The sequence below is a fragment of the Phaseolus vulgaris genome, chromosome 3 (genome assembly GCF_000499845.2).
Source record: "Phaseolus vulgaris cultivar G19833 chromosome 3, P. vulgaris v2.0, whole genome shotgun sequence".
NCBI classification, from domain to species: domain Eukaryota; kingdom Viridiplantae; phylum Streptophyta; class Magnoliopsida; order Fabales; family Fabaceae; genus Phaseolus; species Phaseolus vulgaris.
The window spans coordinates 45,326,511-45,351,500 of NC_023757.2; the positions used below are offsets into that span (position 1 = coordinate 45,326,511).

General features: G+C 26.0%; 2 protein-coding genes across 3 annotated transcripts; both read right to left on the bottom strand.

Annotated features, from left to right (window-relative positions):
- Positions 1-725: 725 nt before the first annotated feature.
- On the bottom strand, positions 726-4,090 carry LOC137808109 (deSI-like protein At4g17486). Of its 2 annotated transcripts, none has more exons than XM_068609060.1 (5): positions 3,955-4,090; positions 3,365-3,610; positions 1,646-1,933; positions 1,336-1,416; positions 726-1,094 (listed from the first exon to the last, which is right to left on the bottom strand). In XM_068609060.1, exons 2-5 carry the CDS (start codon positions 3,516-3,518, stop codon positions 943-945), a joined length of 675 nt encoding a protein of 224 aa, XP_068465161.1. In that variant the 5' UTR covers positions 3,519-3,610; positions 3,955-4,090; the 3' UTR covers positions 726-942. The 2 variants fall into 2 exon arrangements, with proteins under 2 accessions (XP_068465161.1, XP_068465162.1); XM_068609061.1 differs by lacking the exon at positions 3,955-4,090 and adding an exon at positions 3,802-3,942.
- Positions 4,091-10,170: 6,080 nt separating this feature from the next.
- On the bottom strand, positions 10,171-13,660 carry LOC137808110 (nudix hydrolase 8). The gene is made up of 10 exons (XM_068609062.1): positions 13,391-13,660; positions 13,165-13,303; positions 12,515-12,795; positions 12,170-12,235; positions 11,818-11,955; positions 11,645-11,722; positions 11,443-11,493; positions 11,282-11,316; positions 10,893-11,001; positions 10,171-10,527 (listed from the first exon to the last, which is right to left on the bottom strand). The coding sequence occupies exons 2-10, from the start codon at positions 13,301-13,303 to the stop codon at positions 10,324-10,326; spliced, it is 1,101 nt and encodes a 366-aa protein (XP_068465163.1). The 5' UTR covers positions 13,391-13,660; the 3' UTR covers positions 10,171-10,323.
- Positions 13,661-24,990: the final 11,330 nt, after the last annotated feature.

Sequence of the window (24,990 nt, forward strand, 5' to 3'; positions counted from 1 at the left end):
GATTGTGTGACTGTCTTTAAACTATAAAATCGAGATTTCTTTAAAATATATCATAATTTATATACTTTTTATTCTGGTTGGTTATTGTTACTGTAAACTGTTTGATGCCTGGGAGAAAAACAAAATGAGGTGCGAAATAGGGTGAGATAAGAAACAGGCATAGGAAACTCAGAAAAATGAGGTGAAATAAATGTTATTCTTAATCAACATTGTAATTTAGAAAACATAAATAGCTATATTACTTTGCTCTACCCTTCATTCCATCTCCTACCATTCCACTAAGCATAACCAAATTTTGTGTATACTTTAGATGTTAGCCTTATCAGTTGATAACAAATTGTATCTGAACCTACTGTGTAATAACTTCAATATTTTCGTTTCACCTTTCAGAACACTAATGGTAGTTTAGCTGCTTATTTTCTTTTTAAATGACAACTATCATCAAATATTGTTTTACACTTATCAATACAATCATGGGTTTTCTCATAACATCACGCTTTTACCTACAAATTGCATTGCACTACTAACTAACGACAAATAACAATCTTTTTGTAAAATAGTTCTTTTAACTAGTACAAAATTAAATAAGGGAAACTAATCCCATCTAATTTTATAAATATATACCATGCTATGTACTTTTTTCAATACTAATTTATAATCATCATCTTATCAACACCAAAGAAGAAGCAGAAGAGGTTACATTAACAATAAAATTGGCGATATGCTTGAACAATAGAAAAAAATATGTTTGTATCTTAGTTAATATTATATCTACAAGAGATTCACTTCATTTTGATACATACACAATCATACAAACAAACTATCATTTTTATAATACAAACACATGGTTGTTAAGCCAAGTCATTTGATAAAACCTTGAAAGCTAATTCACAAATATAGTGAAAGGAAGGAAGAATAAGATTGGTAAGTAATAAAAGGAAATCATAAGAGGTCCCGTGCAAGAGTCATTGGTTTTTCATTTATAATGGTCACATCTCTACTATTTGGAGAAGTTATCAGATGGCGATTGGAGGAATCCTTTTCTTCACTCTCATCTGAGTCAGTAAGATCATCATATTCTGATCCTTCATCATCTGTAGTCATAAATGTTTAAACCTTTAGTATAAGCTGTTGATTCAATATTCTGAACCAATATTTTGTTTTTTATGAATCACATGAGAGTTCATTTTTTGTTTTCATTTTCATTAACAAGTAATAAAATTCTGTGACATCCATAATATATATTTCTTTCACAGACAGCTACCAATAAAATAAATCTGAAAGAGAGCTTAGAGTGTAAAATAGTGAGACAGAATTGTTATCTTCATAACTTACCAGAAAGATCAAGATGTTCAGGGAGATGTCTAACAGCAGCAACCTGAAGACTTTCAGGCAGAAGACAGTTACAGAAAGAACCTGGAATTTCAAACTGAATGTGGTCACGTTACAACTACAATACCACTCTGACAAAACTTATTTCCACAATAATATGAAAATTTATTTTGTGCATCCACTGCAAAATGTAATTTAAAGCATATACAGGGACACTTATATGAGCATGTTGAATTCATAGTAAATATGCAGAGAGACAAAAAAAAATGAAAGTTATCTACTACCAAAGTAATGATGCAAAGAGAATTCTCACCGACACGAGCCAATCGATTTATCCATGCTGGAATAGGCTTTCCAGTTAGTTCTTGGCAAACTTCATCAGTAAAATGGTTGCAATTCTTAGCAATCAAATGGTAACTGTCTCCATGATATTTTGAAGAAAGGCACTCCATGAAAGAACGAAATTCTGAACCAGACATATTAGTGCTACCTAACAATATTGAACGTCTAAAGATGAAACCAGGACAATTCCTAGGTTCCACCTCAAATATACCACTTGTTGGGTACTCATGTGCTCCAAATCCATATTCCATACCATGCACTATTCATCAAAACAATTTGCTAAAGTCAGTTTAAGAGTGTAATAAAATAACAAAGCAACACTTATCAATAATTTGTTGGAAAATGTGGTGCTACACTCTCATAAAATACTCTGTAAATCATTTTTTTTAATTAGTAACTTTTACATATATTTTTGTAACTGCTAAGTTGACAATATAAAAAGATTTCAAATTCTAAAGGAGGTTTTTTAAGAAAAAATGTCAGTATGAAATTTAATAAAGAAGATTTCTACTTATCTTTTGGGATTCCTCTCCTATTGAAGAATTGTTTATTTACAAATTCAAATTTATAATCACTTCTTCATTTTTATAACTATTTAGTTATTGAACTTATGTTCAATGTCTTTTTCTATGATTCGTCTATTATTAAGAACTATTTCATAATTGAGGTTGGTATAATTCCAATTCAATAACCATCAACTCTTGATAATAAAAATAGATTGTGTTTTTGTGTAAATATCTTTTTATGAATGCTTATGAAGTTATGACTATTTTTTTTATTTTTTTTCTCCTAAGGGGAGGTTATAGTTCAAAGTTGGAACAAAGAGTTTATCACTTGCAAAATTAGGATTAAATTAAATTAGAAATTAATGTTGAATAAGAAGAAATTTTAAAAGAAAATGATCACTTTAGGAAAATGTTTCTAATACACTAATGGTTTGATTCCTAAAATATTATTTTAAATATAATTTAGCTTCATTCTTTATTCTGTTTAAATTATAAACAAAAAAACACATTCTTTCTTTATTCTTAACTCAATATATACTTAATTGACTGCACTACTAGTAAACCATTAAACATGTGAGGACAATATTTTACTTTTCATTTCATTACTTGTAGACTGACTAAAATAACTCATAAGAAATCATATAAAGATAATTGATATCTAATTAGAGAGTGAAAGATGTTATTTTACTAAGGAGGTATAAACTTCTTACCCTAAAGTCATATGTATCACCAATCTTGGTACTAAGTTTACAATTTCAATTAATGCATTTCCATATTAATCAGGTACTTTTTATCATGTTAATATGAAGCATCGTGATGAATGTAAATTTCATACTAGTTTAAAGACCAAAAATATTCAAAGAAAAATACCATATACCAACCATTTTAAGTAACATGAATATCCTTTTTTTTAACCATCATACTACATTGTTAAAGGTTTATCACTAACTAAGGTAGTTTATATGGACCTTGCTCAATTAAAAATCAAAGCTACAAACCATATTAGAAATAATACAAGAAACCTCTATTGATGAGAGGACAAACTATTGTCTAGTAATGCATTCTTGGTTGATCAAATACCCACAATAACTTCATTAACATTATAAATTATAACAAACAAAACTTAATTCTCAATCAAAACAAAAAAGTAGAGGAAGTAGATTATAGAGATCGCACAAACAAACCTTCTATGCCTGAATGAAAAACTCCAACACCAAAGAGGTAAAGATAGTTGTTGGCAGGTGTAAGATCATACACATTGAGATGCACCATATGACGTTTCTTTTTCTCTCTATCTTCCACCATTTCCAAGCTCGACTTCAAGGGGAACTCCGACATCGTCTGTGTTTTTCTACCTCCCTTCTCTCTCAATTCCCCAAATTACATTTTCAACGTTATAATTTCATCTTCTTCGCCCTACGAAGACAATCCTGAAAAATTGTAATCAAAAACATCATTTTATACATGCACATCAAAACCCTTTTTACAAAAATATAACATACGACGAATGGGAAGTGGAAAATCTTTTATTTTCATATGGTTTTTATCTACGATAATTGAAGAGATAAAAAAAAACTTAATTAAAATTGTTGCTTTTTTTTCAAACTAAGAAAATGCAGACCAGATTAAGGGTTCGTGTGCCTTTGTTGGGGAAATTGAATAGGATAAACATAAATATGAAGAATAAAATATGAATTGATGAAAAGAGCAATAGATCCAAAAAAATGAGAAAGGGGAATGAGAGAAATATGGAGAATGAAGGAGAGAATCTTACGAAGGGGGAAGAGGTAGGAAAGTGGAGGGAAGGGAGAGGGTAGAGCTTGAAAATTCAACAACAATTTGGGGTGCAATTTGAATAAAAGAATGTGAGGTAAGTACTTAATCATCAAGCCTAAATTAAAATGTTAGAATCTCAGAAAGGATCTCTCTACAATAAAGCCTTTCTCACCAAAGACAGACAAAACAAAAACTGTTCTAAATAATTTATTATTTTCATAAATATTTTTTTTAACTGGCTAATCAGTTTTATTTTATTATTACTTATTACGTGGTTGTTTGATCCTATTTTGATAAGTTATTTAGTTAAATAAATGACATGAAACATTATGTGCCTCAATTTCCGGCTCAATTCCCTATCTAGCACCATTTATCTATTTATTTTTCTATCTAACACTCTTTTGTTTTTATTTCCCTATCTAGCACCCATTTATTTTTATTTCCCTATCTAGCACTCTTTTATTTTTTATTTCACTATCTAGCACCATTTTAAAAATAAATAAATAAATAATAAATTATTATTTTTTTAATAATTTTAATTTTGAATGCATTAAAAAATAAATATTTTTAATGTTTAAAATAATTAGAAATATAATTAATGAATAAATAAATGAGTTTTTACGAAATAAAAATAAAAAAGTAATAAATTAAAAATGTTTAGTTTAAAATTATTATTTTTTAAAATGAAGAAAATAAAAAATTAAACTCTACAACAACATAAAAGTTGAATCTATAAACATAAATTAGTATTTATTTTTATTATTATTGATGATGTAACATGTTAATTTCAAGTAAAAAATACATGACATATTTATAAAAAAAACCAAAGTCAATTAGTATTAATTAATAGTGGACACATAAATAATATTGAAGTGTTTACCTAAATACAAAATTTTAAAAAAAACTAATACAAATGTTACACTTAATGCTTAAAAATGAGACCAAAAAAATAAGTATAGAAAATAAAAACAGCAACAATAAAATAAAAACAAAAAATAGATATAAATAAAGAATGACAGAAAAAAAAACAACTAAAAACATAAAAGATATAAAATAAAGGCAAAACAAAATAAGATAAAGATAAAATATATAAAAAAAAATTCAAACAAGATAAAGATAAGAGATATAAGGTGATATTAAATAAGTATATGTTGATCATAAAAAGAAAAATAAATAAAAGATGATCATTCATTTGATATTTTCTTCAGTGGTACATTAAATAGTTTATGCAAAATGAAACATAATTAATTACGAGAATTGCACACTCCAGTAATTTTTTTTATAGTTTTAATTTTGAATGCATTAAAAAAATATATTTTTAGAATTTAAAATAGTTAGAAATATAATTAATGAATAAAAACATAAATAGAAATAAATAAAGAATAGCAGAAAAAATAATAATAACTAGAAACATATTAAATGAATGATCATCTATCATTTATTTTCCTTTTTATGATCAACATATACTTATTTAGTATCGTCTTATATTTATCTTGTTTTGATTTTTTTTTATATCTTTTATCTTTATCTTATTTTGTTTTTCCTTTATTTTATACCTTTTATGTTTTTAGTTATTATTATTTTTTCTGCAATCTTTATTTATTTATTTATGGTTTTTGTTTTTATTTTATTGTTGTTGTTTTTATTTTCTAGACTTATTTATTTTTGCATTTTTTTCTTCTCATTTTTAAGCATTAAGTGTAACATTTGTATTAGTTTTTTTTTAGAATTTTGCATTTAGGTAAACACTTCAATATTATTTATGTGTCCACTATTAATTAATACTAATTGACTTTGGTTTTTTTTATAAATATGTCCTGTATTTTTTAATAATATTTTTTAATATTTTTTACTTGAAATTAACATGATTACATCATCAATAATAATAAAAATAAATACTAATGTATGTTTATAGATCAACTTTTATGTTGTTGTAGAGTTTAATTTTTTATTTTTTTCATTTTTAAAAAAAATAATTTTAAACTAAACATTTTTAATTTATTACTTTTTTGTTTTTATTTTGTAAAAACTCATTTATTTATTCATTAATTATATTTCTAATTATTTTAAATATTAAAAATATTTATTTTTTAATGCATCCAGTGTAGCATTAAGGGTAGCATTTGCATTAGCTTTTTTTTTAGAATTTTGCATTTAGGGTAGACACTTCAATATTATTTATGTGTTCATTATTAATTAATACTAATTGACTTTGGTTTTTTAATAATTATATTCTGTATTTTTTACTTGAAATTAACATGATTATATCATCAATAATAATAAAAATAAATACTAATTTATGTTTATAGATTCAACTTTTATGTTGCTGTATAGTTTAATTTTTTATTTTCTTCATTTTAAAAAAAATAATTTTAAACTAAACATTTTTAATTTATTACTTTTTTATTTTTATTTTGTAAAAATTCATTTATTTATTCATTCATTATATCTCTAATTATTTTAAACATTAAAAATATTTATTTTTTAATGCATTCAAAATTAAAATTATTAAAAAAATAATCATTTTTTATTTATTTATTTATTTTTAAAATGGTGTTAGATAGGAAAATAAAAAATAAAAGAGTGCTAGATAGGGAAATAAAAACAAAAGGGTGCTAGACAGGGAAATAAAAACAAAAGGGTGCTAGATAGGAAAATAAAGATGTAAATGGTGCTAGATAGGGAATTTATCCACATTATGTGATGAGAATAATTTTTTATATGTAAATTTTTTATATTATTATTATTATTATTAATATATTTTTATTCTTCTTATTATTAATATTAATAAGAAGAATTAAATCGTAGCTATTGACCTTTGTATTATTATGATGATAGATAATACATTTACTCATTATATGCATATTATTCCGTACTTAATACACCTAATCACTATATACAATAAATTTCTGCATATCATTATTATTATCATACATATTATTATATTATTACTATTATGCATACTATTAATATTCTAAATAGTTTTATTATTGTTATTGTTGTTAATATTGTTATTAATAATAACAACATTAATACATATAATAAAAAATAAAAAACACACTTGATTACATATGAATTATGTTAGTATATAATGTTCATAGTCATTATATATGGTTTACGAGTGGAACACTACCGCAGCTAATCATTGTATATAAATTATTTTTTATATATCATTATTATTTTTATTATTATTATTAATATCATATTATTATCAATATTAATAATACTATATTTATTATTATATATATATTATTATTATTATTAATAGTAATAATATTAATATTATTTTTTATTAATATTATTTTTATAAATAAAATTTCTAATAATAATATTATCAATAATAATATTAATATTAATATCATCATAATTATAATATACAAATATTATTATTATTATTTATATGACAATAAAGTATATTTGATGTACTGATTGATTATATATATTCTGACATAAATTTGATTCTCTTTAAGAATCAAATAAAAAAAAACCAATTTTCTATTATCAGAATTAAATATTTAATATTCTATGTTCTGTATAATTGGGAATGAAAATAATGAATGATATAATTTATAAGGGCGGACCTAATAATTTTCTCATAAAATTTAATGAACAATTATATTAATAATACGTAATATTATAAGTTTTTTACTTTAATTTATAATATTCCTTTTAAAAAAATATCATTAAGTTAACAAATTATGTGTGTGAAAATTCTATATCCGTATATATATTATTTATGGGCAACATGTGTATAACAGTTATTTACATTATTTACTCAAAAGTTGTAGTGTAGGCGTGTTAGAATTCCTGTGCGTTATTATTACATATATTATTTATTTTTGAGTTTTTAGTGTGTGCTATTGAACATGTTTAATGAATTCCTTGATATAAATAAACCAAAAAGTTAAAAGAAATCTATTATTAAAAAGATCCTACATGATACATCCTTTTTCAGATAAAAAAAATATGTATTAAAAATAGTTTTTTCAAGGTAAAATTATGAATTCTGAAATAGAGTGAAATAAATTTCTAACTAAAATATGTGAAATATAATTAAATAAATTTAAAAAATATAAAAGTATGAGTTTCTTGAAATTTATGCTATCAAAATATTAAGTATTAGTTTTTTTAAATACTGTAATATCGTGAAGAAAAAATAAATTGTGGAGACATGGATTGTGAGAAGATTTAAGAGAGTGAATTTGAAGTGATTTGAGAAAAAAATATAAAGAAAATGAGATTGTTTAGATTAAGGTAGATTAGAGTAGATTTATGACGAAAATTTATTGAAATGTGTGAGTGATATGATGGTGGTAAGAAAATTTTTAATTTTTAGAAAATGTATAAGATGTAAGTTTTCAAATTTAACCTTATCTTTAAAAATATTTAATATAAAAAATATTTATTTTTATTGAATAATTTTATTTTTATTATAAATACATTAAAAAAATATTTTCATAAAATTAAATTTAAATTAATTTTTATTATTATTATTATTTAATAAATTTATTTTAATTATTATTAATTATGTAATTTATATTTATATTTATTATTATTTTTTATAATTTATTATTATTATTGTAATATATATAAAGTGTTATTTTATATGTATAAATAATTTTTATTTTTTAGATAATATTATATAAGTTTTTGTTAGTTTTTTTTTGCCTTTCTTCGCTGTACATTGAAGAATGTTTTTACTCTTCTCCTGCAAGTACTTGTTTTTTTCTTCTCACAACTCACAATTGAACAGATACAAGCGCATAAACAAAGCCTAAAAATGGTATAGAAGAAAAAGTTTAAAAAACTTTTGTAAAGAGTAGATCTTATAAATATCCCACACGAATCATAATTTAAGGGAACTTCTTTGTTTTTATATTATGTCTCGACAATAAAAAAAATATGTTATATGAATTTTTTGTCAAACTTTTTGATAGTTACGCTTTTATACTATTTGGTATGGTACCACATGCATTTTCTCACCAAAAAAAAACTAATTGCAAAATTTTTGTGTAAACACAATAAAATTGAGAAGTAACATGTGATTTCTGTCCTTGACATGACCCTACTTCTATTTGTTCTATCCGTCTAATATCTGGAGATACTTAGTTTTGAAATTAGATAACATTTACTTTAAATAAAGATATTTTCAAATTATACGTTGTACAGTATAAGAAGTATTTTATTATTTTCCAAAAAATGACACGAGAATACAAATTTCTATTATTTAATAAAATAAAATGGAAAAGTTGTTTAAAAGTAAAGAATAATATTTAAAGTAGTGGGTGTCATCATTGGAGAAATACAAAATTTAACATAATTTTGAATTAAGAGCATAAACTAGAGGGTCCAAAATTAGAAGCAATGATTATGTCCGTCCAAGACTGAAAGGGAATTGTTTTATTTTTAATAACTATTCACTGATTGCCTTTCTCGCATAACTACACGTCACTGCAAATCCTGCAGTTTAGGCCTCCAGATCAAATATTTAAAACTTAAACACAATAAATGCTTTATATAAAATAATCAAAATTCAAATTATTCCTAATACTTCAGATGTGTATAGATGGAACATCAAAGAAAATTCAGAAACGTAATTAATTTTTGTCAAATAGTTTGGCATCTATTATATACCTATTTAATCTAATTAGTATTATTTTGAATATAAACGTAGTATTGTTTCAATTTCACACGTGAAATGAATTTTGAAAACAAATCTTGTCGTTTTGGGCTTCCCTGTTCCTTTCACCAGCTACTAAAATTGCAACAGATAGAGAACGTGATATTCACGGGAAAAATCTCGCTGCCTGCTTTCCCAATGTCATACTCAGACTGGAAGACGTCTTCTTCAGCTACAGTAGTAACAAATTTATATTTTGGAGCTAAACATTGATGAATGTTGGATAACAACTAATACAATAAATTTAATAAACTCAAGTAAATTTTAAAACTAACTCAATATTAAAATAAAATAGTATTTACTCCGAATTATATCTTCTAAAACATCCAATAATATATTATGAATTGACTCTTATATTTAATAGATATGATATCTCCAATTAGTACCCGAGTTGATAGGTCTATGGCAATATTCATGAAGATCACCTATGCACTTCGTTTCTAACATGTTATTAGCCTTCAAATTTAACTGCTTCTGAGTTAATATAGTCATGTTGGTGTTCTTTGTGCAAGAATCATTGGTAATGTGGAACTGTGATGATGAAGCAGGAAAGATATTTATATACATAATAGGGATAAATTGTCACTTGCATGTTAACATACATATCGGATTGGATATCTGCAGTATAGTGGTTAGCTCGGTTGTTATACATTGAGCCAAGAAGCGTTATATGCTGCTTTTGAGTTCTCATTTTCCAACACAGTTATCTTCATTGTCGATGACATTGTAATACAAGGAAGATACCATGCCATCGAACTTTGAAACTACTTGATGAGTTGATAACCCACAGTATCGTTTCCCAAGACGAGCAATAAAGATATCTATGATCTTCCTGAACATGGAGTCTTCTTGGATGAGTGGTTGCTCTACAAACTCAACCAGGGGCATCCACTGCATCACATCACACAAGAGTTTTTGGAAATTCAGATCAGTTAAACTTTGAATGTAGCAAGATATCACACTTTCATCATCATTTGACAAAGTAATAGTCACATCATTATGGAAGATTTTTCTGCATCGACTTAGCGATGATTGCAAAACAAGGAAAAGGAAATATAACAAAGTTTTTTCTGTATAGATTTAGGGATGATTTCAAAACAAGGAAATGGAAAATTTAAAAATGAAGTTATGTTTTATTTATTGACTATTCCAAGTGAATGGAGAACAACAAACATAAGGAACTGCAAGGAGATGAGTTATCCACCTCCAAAAAAGTTTCTTTCCTTTAATTGTCATCATGAGTAAGAATATCTCACCTTTGCTGCTTCGATTTCAAGATCATCAACAATGATCTTAGATGACAGGGGTCTTAGCATGCAGATGAAGAACAAATCTGACTTCTCAAAGGCCACATTATGAGCATGCCTAGAATTGATGATGAAATTCATCAGATCTCGAAGAAAAAAACAAGAAAACTGCGGAAGTACTGGAATAAAAGGTAAATCAAATCATGTCGTACTCTGACCATGCTAGATTCTGTCACTAAGTAGTTTATTAGAAGAGAAACTCATCCAGTAATCCAATTACTATAAGTTATTTATGAATAAAGTATATACACAGAATGAATAGTTATAGTTTCAAAATGTATTTTCTTAAAGAAAATTTACACATTCATGATGGCTGGGAGTATGAACGGAGTTGTTACCTAAATGCTATGACTTCAATGAACTCTGTATCGACCTGCAACATAAAGCAGCTAGCATAAAAAGAAAGCCCCTTATAGAATTTAAACCTACGATACAACCCCATGAATAAATTCAATACCAATTTACACCCGAGGAAAACATAAAATTTCATCAAACTTACCCCAGTTTCCTCCTTCACTTCTCTTACTGCTCCAGTATATATCTCCTCTGCCTGAGATCAATTCAAACAGGTAAGTGATAAAGAATTCAAGTTGCAATATAATTACATAAATGTGATAACCATTCAACATCATCTCTAATTTAGTCTTACATTTCATTTCTAGAGCATTAAAGAAAATTCAGTGAAGGTACACGTTAAATACCTCAAGAATGAATCCAGTTGGTATCTTCCAAAGACCAAGAGTTGCTGGACAGCAGTGTTTCTCTTGTACTACAAGCACCTTTATAAATTTTAAACAGAAAATTACACAAATATCAGTGCCTGCCTGCATGATTCAAACGAGTTGCTTCTTTCTAAGGTTTATTATATCCATACTTCATTTTTGTCGTTGATGACAAATCCACCAACTCCAACTTGATGTGACGCATTCGCTGGAAGCATGCTGGGTCCTTCAGGAATCCAGTAAGTTAACATCACATATCCTGGTTCAGCATGGTGGTATTGGAAGCCCTCCTGAGACCAAAATGAGTTACTAATAAGTTCAACAACACAACTCTTCCATAAGTAAAAGTAAAGGCTGAACTAAATAGAGACAGATATCCATTGATCGTTTTCTACATTTTTGTGAACTTGTACAGGGTGAACATGAACTTACGGAAGGAAATCTCTCATTTGCATGTTATTTTCTTTATTTCGTGATTGGTAGACATGTGAAAAGTTGAATTACCTTAACAGCAACTGGAACGAGGTCAGATTGCTCTAACGGCAACTTAAGCCAAATTCCCTTTTTTCCCTGTAAATTATCAGATATCTTAATATATAACTTAGATATTGATGCCTTCACAGCGCAAACAAATGCAGTCTGAAAATAAAAGTAAATGGAAAATACTGATATGCATTTGTTTCCTCAAACAAGACTTATCGTGGAAGCCCTTCTTCCCCAATATATGCTAGCAATACGGATAAAATTTATTTTCATAGGAAGAAATACCAGAATCACATTTAGAGGTGACTATTTTCCAAGTAGCATAGTTCATGTTAGGGAGGATGAAACCATGGACAGAGAATTTACCATCTTTTTCCACTGAAAGAGAGACAAACGCAACAAAGATGCGAAGGTATATGGGTTAGATGGTATCCTATCCGAATCAATGACAACTCCCCCATATTCATCATCAAAAGCATCAAGCACTCTCAGATTTCTGTGATAGAAGCTGGCACTTGATCCATTGGTTCCATTAATTCTACGGGAACTCGTTTCTGCTGCAAGATTATCTTGACCAACTGAACTACTTACAACTTTATTTGTGAAATAAGCGTTGTCCGAACCACTGTAAGTCCTCAGAAACAACCCTGAAATTAAACATTAGAAGGTATTAAACCCACATTCCTATTGGACCCCCAAAAAATCCAAAACAAAATAATCAAATTTTTCAAACAAGAAACATAACTTCCCACATTATTTGAAGTAGAGAAAAGGGGGCATCAATTATTAGTGAAAATGTCGACTTTAGAAACGAATTAACGAAATTAACCATGGCTTATGCCTACCTCATCAGCTAAAATCAGTTCAGATATTCAGTTTTACTGGTTAGAAACTAAAAGAAGAAGCTCAAACTAACAAGCAGGTCCAGTATCATGAAAAAGAAATAGAAACAGAAAAAATCAAAGGAAAAAATAAGAACAATAGAACCTCCAAGAATTTGGGTAACTGTAAGTTACCTCTGCGGCACTTGAAGTGGCTAGAAAGTTTAACTCCAACTTTGTGCCTGAAACCGGAGATCAAAGTGGAATAGGATCTTCCAACATTGGCAACATCAGATGTAGACACGGAACTAGAAGAGAACGATTTCAGGTCCATCTAAATCAGATGTCTGAACTCAACTCACAACCCAAATCTCAAACTGAATCACTGTCCAAATGTAAATATAATATAGATGGTACCCACGTATATTCTACAATCTTCACGAAATTCTAGGCAACCTTAGCACGTATCGAACCGTGACTTGACTAAAGAAACATCATGGTCATGGTCGTGATCATGGTCATGGGACTCATCGTTTTCTTCTGAGGCGGACTCTACCTTCTCTTCCAATGCTAGAGTGAAGAAGCTGATAATCCAAGTGGGTGCCAACAAATAATAGAAGATATAATTTCAGCACAATCCACATTGGGACAAAGCTAGTTTTGACAGCACTTAGCTCATTAAATTGGTGGTGCATATTGAAAGATGCGTGATTATGAGTCATATAATGTCAGAAAAATCTACCAGAAACGCAACAAAATTGGAAGTTTGTTATAATAAAGTAATAAATGGAGAAAACGAGGGAAGTTATTTATTCAAGTTAATGATAGCGGAGTGCTCTATAGCATTCCAGACACTGTAATTAATTATTCTACCCTACACTTTCTAATTTTTACTTAATTAAATTTTCTCATAAATTTAAGTATTTGTATTAATTTTTTACTTATTTAAAATTTTAATATTTTAATTAAATATTTATTATTTAATTTTTAGTTAATGGATATTATTTTGATTTCTCATCTGACTTATTTATTTCTACGTGTTAAAATATGGAGATTTTGTACTTAATATGAAATGTATTGCGGTTAATGTAAACGAATAAGTGAATTTTGTTATTTTTATTAAAGATTGATAATAAGATAATTTTATCATCATTTACGTTAGTAGTGACGGTGACAATTCTTAGTTGTTGGGATAAGGTTGTAATATTGAGGAGTGTGACTTTTTTTTATTCAACACATTTTTAATAAAAATAAGAAAATTCACTAGTTGTTTTCACAATTTCACATTTTTTTTAATATAAGATGAACGGACAATATAATAGTAATGTGACTTAGATAAAAATTAAATTTAAAAAAAAATATTTAATAAAAAAATTAATAGAAATCCAATTAAACTATCAAAATTTACTATGAATATTAAAGTTAATTAAATCTTTAATGTTTTAAAAAATCAACTTTATATTAATAAATAATTTTATTTAAGTCTTTTCTTTCAAATAAATTTATGATGAATATTAAAATGAATTAAGTCTTTAATTTATTTTTTTAAAATTCAACTTTATATTGATAACTAATTTTTTTAAGTCTTTTATCTAAAATATACTAATTTATTTATTATTAATAACTAATTTGGAGGATATTATTTTATAATTACTATTTTTATATATTAATAATAACTAATTCGGAGGATATTATTTTATAATTACTATAGATTAGAGACAATATCCAGGAAATGAGTAAAAAAACACTTGAAAAATCAATAATATATTAGAAATAATACTTTTAGATTAACTTATAAAGTATTTTTTTTATTAATTTAATAAATATAAAGGTGTATTCATAATTTAATAATTATCTAAAATTAGAAACTAATTATAAAATTTAATAAAATTAAATTTATTTTATTTTATTATTTTTCTGGTGAAATTTAGATTTAGGTAATATTTTATCTCTAAATCTTTTAAAATGTTTCAGATATTTGTTAGTGCTTCCACTGCATCCTTTGATATGATTAATTGCAACAAAAATTACTGAATCCCACTCGTTAATTTCATTTATGATAAGAATTTTGATTATATTAGTTATAATTTCTTCATTATCATCTTCTTCCTTTTCTCTTAAGGATTCATTATCATCTTTTTGTATCACTTTATTATTCTAATTTAAGAACCACTTTATTATACATTTAAGTTCTGAAAACTTTCATCTCTCCAAACAAAATTCGAAACTATCTCTCATATAACACTATAAGTTAAAAACAAAAAATATATTTTTTAAAGTTTTATTTAAATTCTGACACTTTCCATCTCTCAAACAAAATATAAACTTCTTTCTTGTTGAGCATCTTTCATCCAAGTTTGAATAGAAAGTAGAAAAATGACATCTAAAACATTATCATTCTCAGTCAAATTGTTATATTTCGTATTCTTCCAAAGTCTTTGGATAAATTCATATTCTTTGGATTGAAAGAAATATTTTTAAATTCATAAACTGTCCCAACATAAGAAATTAAAGCAAAAAAAATTTGAAGTCCTAATCAGTATTTTGACGAAAAAAATAATATAAATAAAATGCTGAGTAAATGATTTTCACATTTTTAATTTGCACCGCGTGGAGATTATTACAATGAAAATTGGTAATTGCGCGTACATTTTGTTTCACACGTGAAATAGAAAAGGCTATTAAATTAATGAAATGACTATTTATTTATTTCTATCTATTTTACGTATATAGATTTAGTTTTCAGAAGATGCAATTCCGCAAAATATGTGCATAATCTGATAATATATATATATATATATATATTGCAAAAAATGATGATATTTTATTTATATTAAATTTTATCTAATTTTTTATAAAAAAAACAAAAACAAATCATTCAACCATTAAAATTAAAAATTATAAAATAAAAAATATCCAAAACTTGTACTTAATTAACAAATGTCTCTCACTCTTTATATAGTATAAAATCATGGCAGGAACCAAATTCTATCAGGTATTTTGTTTTATATCATACAAAATTATTTAATTCAGTGCCGATACCACAGTTGAATTTTAAATTCAAAAACCCATGCTATGCTAATGTAGCACGTTTCAAACATGCAATGCAAAATGAAACTTGAATATGTTGTTACAGCTGGGTCATTTATATTATATTCAACTTTAGAGTTATTAACTTTAGAGTTGTTAGAAAGCCATACTTGATTTTAAAAAGAAGACAAGGAAAGAAAAGAAAGAAATAATGATAATAAAATAAAATAAAATAAAATAAATAAGTGTACGAAAACAATAATCCATCAACACATAATTTTTTTTATTCACAATCTAATCACTTCAAATATTTTATGTTGTATTTATACTTGAGTTTGTATGGTTACACTGAAACCAATAGTATTTATTATAGTATAGGACAAGGTTATATTTAGTTAGTATTAGAGACGCAACACGTACTTAAATAGTCGAATGGGTCAAGGATGTACTATGTTGTCAGAGTCGAATGACTCATGACCTCGTAAAATATATAAAACTCTTAAATTTTCATTTAGGTTGTGTTTGAATTGGGGAGAGGATTTGAGGGAGTAAATTTGGAGTGATTTGAGAGGAAAGTGTAAAAAAAAAGAGTTGTTTGGATTAGGGTATATTATAGTGGATTTGTGAAGAAAGTTTATTGAAGCTTGTGAGTGATAGGATGGTTGTAAAGAAATTTTTTTTTTTTTTTAAATATGTAAAATGTAAGTTTATAAATTTACCCTTTGTTTAATAAATATTTCAATAATAAAATATGAGATATTTTTACACAAATTTTAGTTAATTAAAATTTTATAAATATATATAAAAAATATTTTCTTAAAATCAAATAAAATAAAAATAAAAATTAATTTTTATTATTGTTAATATTATTATTTAATAATTTATTTAATTATTATTAAGTATGTAATTTATATTTCTATTTTATTATTATTATTTTATTTATTATTTGAAATTTTATTACTTTTTTATACATAGTATTTCTATTTTAAATTTTAAATATATTATTATTTCATAATTTTTATATGTGTATAAAAATAATAGTTAAGGATAGTTTTGACTTTTCATTTATATGATATAAACTTTCTCATGTTTCTTCGCTTTTCTTCTCTAGGCACAACAGATAATTTTTGCCCTCATCCCGCAAATCATCACTTTTCATTCTCTTCAAATCAGTGGAAGCAAATAAAATTTTTCCATGCTTTTCAGTCCGAGTGAACGTTCACTCAGATGCAAACAGAACCTTAAGCAATGTTAGATCAGTTTATTTGCAAACCACAATTAAAGTGTAATTTAGTTTCTTGATGGACCAACAAGCGAGTCATGACAACAAGGGTCTAACCAAAAGGTATAATAACATAGACAATCAGACGTTAAATATAATTTTTCTCAATTTTAACCTACAGATTCTACTCGTACTAACTTAAACGTCGCAGATTCTATCACCATCATTCATTGAAAACGGAAGAACTAATTAGAAGAACACATAACCGAGAAGATCAGAAAAAAAAAATAACAAAGATGTAGGAAGAAATGAGTTTGTAAGAACACATTAATTAATTTATGAAGAAAAGGAAAAATTAATTTACTAGAAGGAAGAATTAATTTACTAGAAAGTGATTTTTACACACTCAAAAGAAACAAGCAGCAGAAAGTCAATTAGAATTTCTATTTGAACTTATTTTTATTCTCCTGTCCCAACATCAATATTTACTGTAAAATATATTACATTATATTAGGTAATATAATTAATTATGTTACATAATATAATCAAATAATAATAATAAATAATTAAATATAAATAATAATAATAATAGTATCTATAAAAAATATTATTATTACTATATTATATTATAAAAATATATATAAAATCATAAGAATAACAATAAAATTAGAAAAAAAATATAAAAACAATAAAAATAAACAGTAATTATAAAAAAATAATAATAATAACAATAGTAAAAATCATATTAATAATAATAAAATTCTTTTATAATAAGAAAGATAATTTTATAAACATATCACTTTATCATTTCTTAAATTTATTACATCAATAAACTCATAAATTTTTCTTCAAGTTTTTTTTAAATTTTTTTAATTGAAATAATCAGACTTTTCACTCTTTTTTATTTTTTTTATTATATTTTCTATTTACTCGTTTTCAGTACTCAGTCAAATCACAACTAAGAATCAGTAGTTATATTCTTGTATATCAAAATTTTAAAAATTTAATTATAACACAAATATCTTTAAAAAATATATTAAAACATTCAAAAAAATAATAAATATTAAATTAATAATAAAAATAAAACCTATAACATTGTTAGGAGAAAGTAAATCAAAGACCTAAAAATAATAATTATCTTATGTCAAAATATAATAAATGTAGAAATTACAGTTAAAATAATCTGACCATTTGAAAAGCATCTCTTTAGATTATATTAGGAGTAGTATTAGAAACATTTATTTCCAAGTCATATATTAGAAATTTGAGTTCAGCAAGTGATGTCACTCTTGATATAAGAATATACATTTGACTAGGAAAAAATTTGTTGACAATGTTATTTCAATGGTTGTCCTTACTTTTATTCATAGTCATTGTAAAATAAATGACAAAATTATATTGAAACTTCAAAACTATATATCCTCTTATAGGATATATTTTTTAACTATATAACATCAAACTCAGAATATGTATTTGAACGAAAGGTATGAAGAACCAATGTTGGCATAAATAACTTTTTTTTTTCTTGTTCCTTTTGGGATCAGTGCCAGAATTTCTCAAAAAGTCATATATGTATATGAAGGAGATCCCACATCGATTAGAGATGAGGACAATTCATTGTATATAAGTGGGTGCAATCCTCAACCCTATAAATCGATTTCTTTGTTTCCTTTATAAATTTTTTTTAATGTCATACAATATTTATTAAAAAGATATAGATTGCCTCTGTAAGGACTGAGAAAAATAGTCTTAGAGTATAAATGGTATAATTAAAATGGCACCTGAATATTTTATGATTAAAGTGAAAAGGCTATATAAATAGAAATTTAGTTATTTAGGTTTCATTTTAAAAGAACTATCATCTCTCTAAAAAACTCATTTTCCTTTTTTTTGCCTTCTCTCTAAAATCCTAACCTCCTCGTTCATCAGATCAACAATCGGAGTCCGCCATTGGACTCCTGGCAGTGAACTCTACAAGATTGATCAATCAAAATCTTAGATAGAGTAAATTCATTATTGGCTCCTTTTCCTTTGAGTTAGTTTTGATCTGGTTATGTTGCCTTTTAGTTTAAGTTTGCATGTGAGGTTTTTGTCTTCAGAATTAGTCTCTGTTAGCTCAGGGTCCTAGTGATATAGTTAGATTTGTGATCAAGACTCTGTGGTGCAGGTTAGGGTATCATTAAGCTTTTGGTGGGTTTGGAGTTCTTAGTGAGCATCTGCTAAAGTCCAGGTAAGAGAACCTTAGGTTAGAAGATTTGAATGTGAGTGTGACGTGGTCATAAATTCCAAACTTTGTTGCAAGATTTATTGTTCTGAGTAGATTGTAGTTTGATTGAAATTGAAAGTGTTGTGATTGAGAATTGGTTGTTTGATTTAAATGGTTTTAGAATTAGAAATCATATATATGTATAAATGGACATAATAGCTCAATGATTCAATGAGAGTGATTGTATCATGCTAAACAGGAACTGTCAATGTAATGTGTAGATTTATAATTTTTGAATTGAATGAGGTATTGATTTATAATCTAATAGGTATATTAAGTTATGCAGAATTTTTCTGCATATTTCACTCAAGCTAGCAAGTTTTGGGTGCTCTCTGAAGGATTTTAGCTCAAGTTAGTGAATTCTAGCTCAAGCTAAAGTTTCGGGTGTTCTATGGAGGATTTTAGCTCAAGCTAACGAATTCTAGCTCAAGCTAAAATTTTGAGTGCTCTCTGGAGGATTTTAGCTCAAGCTGGCGAATTCTAGCACAAGCTAAAATTTTGGGTGCTCTCTGGGGAATTTTATCCCAAGCTAGCGAATTTTAGCTCAAGCTAAAATTCTGGGTGTTTTCTGGTGGATTTTAGCTCAAGCTAGCGAATTTTAACTCAAGCTAAAGTCTAAAGAAAAAAATAATAATAATAAATAAAAATATTAAACTAATTTTTATTTGCTTTTAAAAGATTGATTTATTTATTTCTATATAGTTTTTCTTATAAAGTATGTAAACTTTTATTTCATGTATAGTTAATTGAAAATCTCTTTAATTAGATATTTATATGATTAGTCAATGAATTGTTGTGTATTTTGGATATTCTAAACATTTGTATGATTTAATTGTTTGTTGTTGGATATTATGAGGTTCAAAATATGAATTTTAATCAAGACATAGTATTTTCTGGAAAGAAAATACCGTGTTAAGATTGTTTAGGATGTGCATTGATTAGGGATTCGTCTAGAAGGAGATATCCTGACTCTACTGAGATAATGGAATCATATAGATGAATTTATTCAGGTGGTGAGAGTCGAAGGAGGTTCATATGAATGGGTAAGTTGTTTGAAAGATAACTAACTTGACCTGTTATATGAGTTAACCATATCATACTAGGAGAGAGATGATATTGAGATTAATTATGCGCATAGTTGTGTGGATTTCACAGTGATGTAGTACGACAGGTGCAGATCTTTGAGTCTAAGTCAACGCACGAGTCTTCCGGAAGTATGAGTCAAGTGTCTATGTGTTATGAGTCAGTAGAAGTCTAACATGAGAAATATGACTATTGAAATTGTTGATAAACACTTGATGGTTATGTGGAATGCATGAGAAAGGATGAATTTATGTGGATGTTTAAAGTTATATTATGTTATAAGTTTTTAAAATACCTAGCTTACCCTTTGTTTTGTTTTGTGGTTGTTTTTCTTTGATCTGTGATGATCGTGTATTTACAAGGGAGCAGATGATATTACAGGTGATAAAGTTTCTCGGTGAGAAGATGGATGATGGAAAATGTTTATTTTCTTTTAAAATTTTGTTTTTAATTCTTTTATGTAAATGTTTCAAATCTTATAAAGAAAAAGATAATTTGAAATATTATATGAAAGAATTGTAGATATATTTGTATTATTTTTATATATTTATTTTACTATTTCATATGGAAAAATATAAGGATGTTACCAAATCAACTTTAATTACTGAATTAAAACATAAACTAAAATAGAAGATAATGTGGATTGGTATAACATTTAGTATAAACTAGTATTTATAATTTATAATAAATTGTAGTTTATAAATTTATAATATATGATTTATAACTTATTAGTTATATAATTTTAATTTGATTTTCTTGAAAGTCTTGTTTAAAGGATTATTTCAACTTTATTTTTCAAGATTTGTTAAAAAGTTTAAATAAAATAGAAAATAATATGTTACTGCCAAAGCTAATTAAAATAATAAATATTAAAACATTATTGAATTGCAATATAACAAAAATTGAATTCAACTAATTACATCAATGACTATTGTAACAGAAAACAGAATATAATTACAGATTTTGTTCAACCTCATGTCTTTGCACTTGTTAAAAGAATGGAAAATAAAACAAAAAATAATATGTTATTACTTAAACTAATTAAGTATTAGGTATAGTGGATTATGGTATAAAGAATTTAGTTTCTGAAATCAATTAAATATAAAATTAGATATATTGATTTCTCAAAGGTAATTAGTTAAACTAATCACATTATTAATCTCATTTAGAACAAAAAAAAGTTGCAAAACTTGATTTCTTTATATATTGATAGATAGATATATAGCCTATTTTCGAAAATGAATTTAATTACTTGTTTAAAAGGGGATATGTTGGTATATTAATCTGTTTGTCATTAATACTTTGGTTTTGATTATATAAATTGTCTATTTGTTGAAATGGTTAGAGTTTTTTTTTCTATATTTTTTATAAAAGTTTTCAATATTTGGTAATATTAGGTATTATGTAACTTCACAGCTCACGTGATTAGAGTGTTGAATAATAAAGAAAATGATTATATATATATAAAATGTAATTATAAAAGAAAATGACAGGTGGGGTTTGGCAAGAAAGGCACGTGGGCAAGATGGAAAGAAAATGACAGAAATTGCGTGGACAATATTCTCACGTGATTTCAACCGACACAAGATTATCTAAAGATTTTCCATTTGTTTCTCAATAATGGAACAGGGATAAGGTCCTTCAATTAATTTAAATTACAACTATAATTTTTCATAAAAATATATGTTTAATCTTTAAATTTTATTATATTATAATAGTATACATTAATTGTTAATTAATTATATATATATATACACGTTAAATATAACTAAACAGTTGTGTGAGTTCATGCATTTGATTTATTCATATTAAATAAATTTGATTTCAAAATTGGTCACATTTCGGAATAAATAATGTATCCGAATGGATATTGGAGGCCAAGTAATGTTAATCCACGTCCATACACTGTTTACTTCATTCTTGGTTGTCCTATTCTTCACGTATCATTTCCTCTTCGCGTGCCTTGGTCGGCTAGCGGAGGTACCTGCGATTGCACTCCGACGCTCAAGTCAGCGATGGTGCTCAAGTGAGAATTCTCTGATATTATGAAAAACGTACCTTTCCCCCTTTCAGAAGTCTCTTTAGTAAGTTGACTTGGGCCTTGGTCATGTGGGCCAAGCAGCTGACGATTAGAGACGTGCTTAGTGATCTCTGGATCGTGCTTGGTGGCCTCCTGAAATCCATAAAATGTTCCAGAAAACGTGTTTGACTTATTCAGTGGAAATTATAACTGCTCATTCTACGTATAATCACGTTCTTTATTTAATTAAGTCATTTAACGCAAGTCATTCGATCGTCCGGTGCCGACCGATACAAATAAGAAACTAAATTTTCTTTTCAATACAAATATGAAAGGCTCAATTATTTAAAAACACGTGAGTGTTGGCATATTGTACTTAAACTTTAATTAAAATACAAAGGATTATTTCATGAAATTAGAAAGAAAAAAGAGTCATAGATTTGTTAAAAAAAGAATGATTAGCAAATCTTGGTGTCAAGCGTTTCATAAGACTAGAACGGTTCTTACAATTGACAAATAAGAAATGCGTCAAAAATGATTACTAACAGTTCATATTTATTTTTTGAAAATGTTTATAGAAATAAATAAAGGAAGATCACCTAGTTGTACTGTGCTTAGCTGTTCTTTCTGTATTCTATCAAATAGGTAAATGATCAAATGTTACATTTAATTTGTTCTTTGAAAAGTTCTTTTCATAATAAATTACGGAAAATTATTCTAGAAAACTGATTCTAGAACATATTATATACATTTTGAAAATTCCTTTCTAAAATATTTTCTGAAAATTCTGTTTCTTTCCAGAAAACGTTTTCCAAAATACATTTTATCGATTTCAAAAAAGATAATCCAAAAATTATTTAAAAAGGAGTAAAATAATATTTTTAGAAATTGATGAAGTACAGGAAAAGTTTTGATAGGTTTCATGAACAAATACCCCTATTTCATGTTAAACAGTCCAAATTTTGGCCCATGAAATCAAGCCCACAAGTCTGAAACTGAATAATATGAAGGGTGTTTCTTCCTGCACCCCTACATTCTTTTAAAATATCAAAATTGTCCTTTACAGTTTTAGGTGTTTCTGGAATAGTGGTTCCATAAGCAAATGATATTTTCGAAATAGAAAATCTGAAAGACAAAAAATCATTCTGGAACATCTTTTCCAAAACACATTTTTTATTTATTTTCTGATTTATAAATCCAGAATTCATAAAACATGTTCTGGAAAACACGTTCTTCTGAAAATATTTTGGGAAAAAAAATCCGAAAATCATTTTTAAAAGGGGTAAAATAGTCTTTTCAGAAAGTGAGGGGGTGCGGGAAGAAATTTGCGTAATACGAAACAAGCAGGCCCATGAAAAGGCAGAAATTGGTAGGGCAAAGGAAATTCTTTCTGCACCTTCATGAGTTTCTTCTTAACCCCGTACTTCAAAAAAAAAATATCCAAATTACTTTTGATATTTTCTGTTTATTTTTTTAATTATAGAATATAAAATCCAGAGAATTATTGAATTACTAAATTCAGAAATTAAAATTTGTGACTTTTATATTCTGAAATATTTATATTTTGAATTGTACATTTTATAATGTAAATTTTCGTATTTTAGATTGTACACTCTTTTGTATTATAGATTGAATAATTCAAAATATAATTTTGTATTATAAATATTGAATTTAGAATGGATTTCATTATGATTGAAAGGAAGGAAGGAAAATTGGGTGGAAGAAGAAATCCCCAGAGCAATGGCCTAACCAAGAAAACCCAACAAGCAAGACCATGTTATTTACACCCTCCATTACTACTAATATACTTCTCTTTTGTTTATATTTTTTAAACATAGTCTTATTTTGGAATTTTAACGCAAGTATTTACATAATTCCGAAAACAATTTTCGCAAGTGTGTCAAAATTTAACACATTCCAAAAAATAATACTTTTAGAGAACAATCGTAAGGAAAAAAATTTGGGACACATTGTTTTTTAAGGTAAAACTTCACTCCAGCGTTCCTTTCTATTTTTTTTTTCTTCAAGATTACATTAATTGTCGTTTTATCAATTGTATTCTTACTTTAAAAAAATTTAAAAACAACTAAAATATTTTTTTATGAATAATAAATGGATTGGAATTTGCACTTCATTTTAATATTTTTATGATTATGACATGACTTTTTGTTTAAATCAAATTAAAGTTGACATTGGAATAATTTTTGAAAGTATGACAAATGAGATCAATTTTAATGTTTAGGTCTAATAAAATCCTATAAAGTCCTTTTAAAAAATTAAAATTAAAAAAAAACTAAAATAGAATATAATTTGAATTTAATAATGAATACAGATTATATTATTTTCATTAGTTACTTAGGTGTTTGGTTTAACTTATATTTAAAATATTTTTCTTTGAAA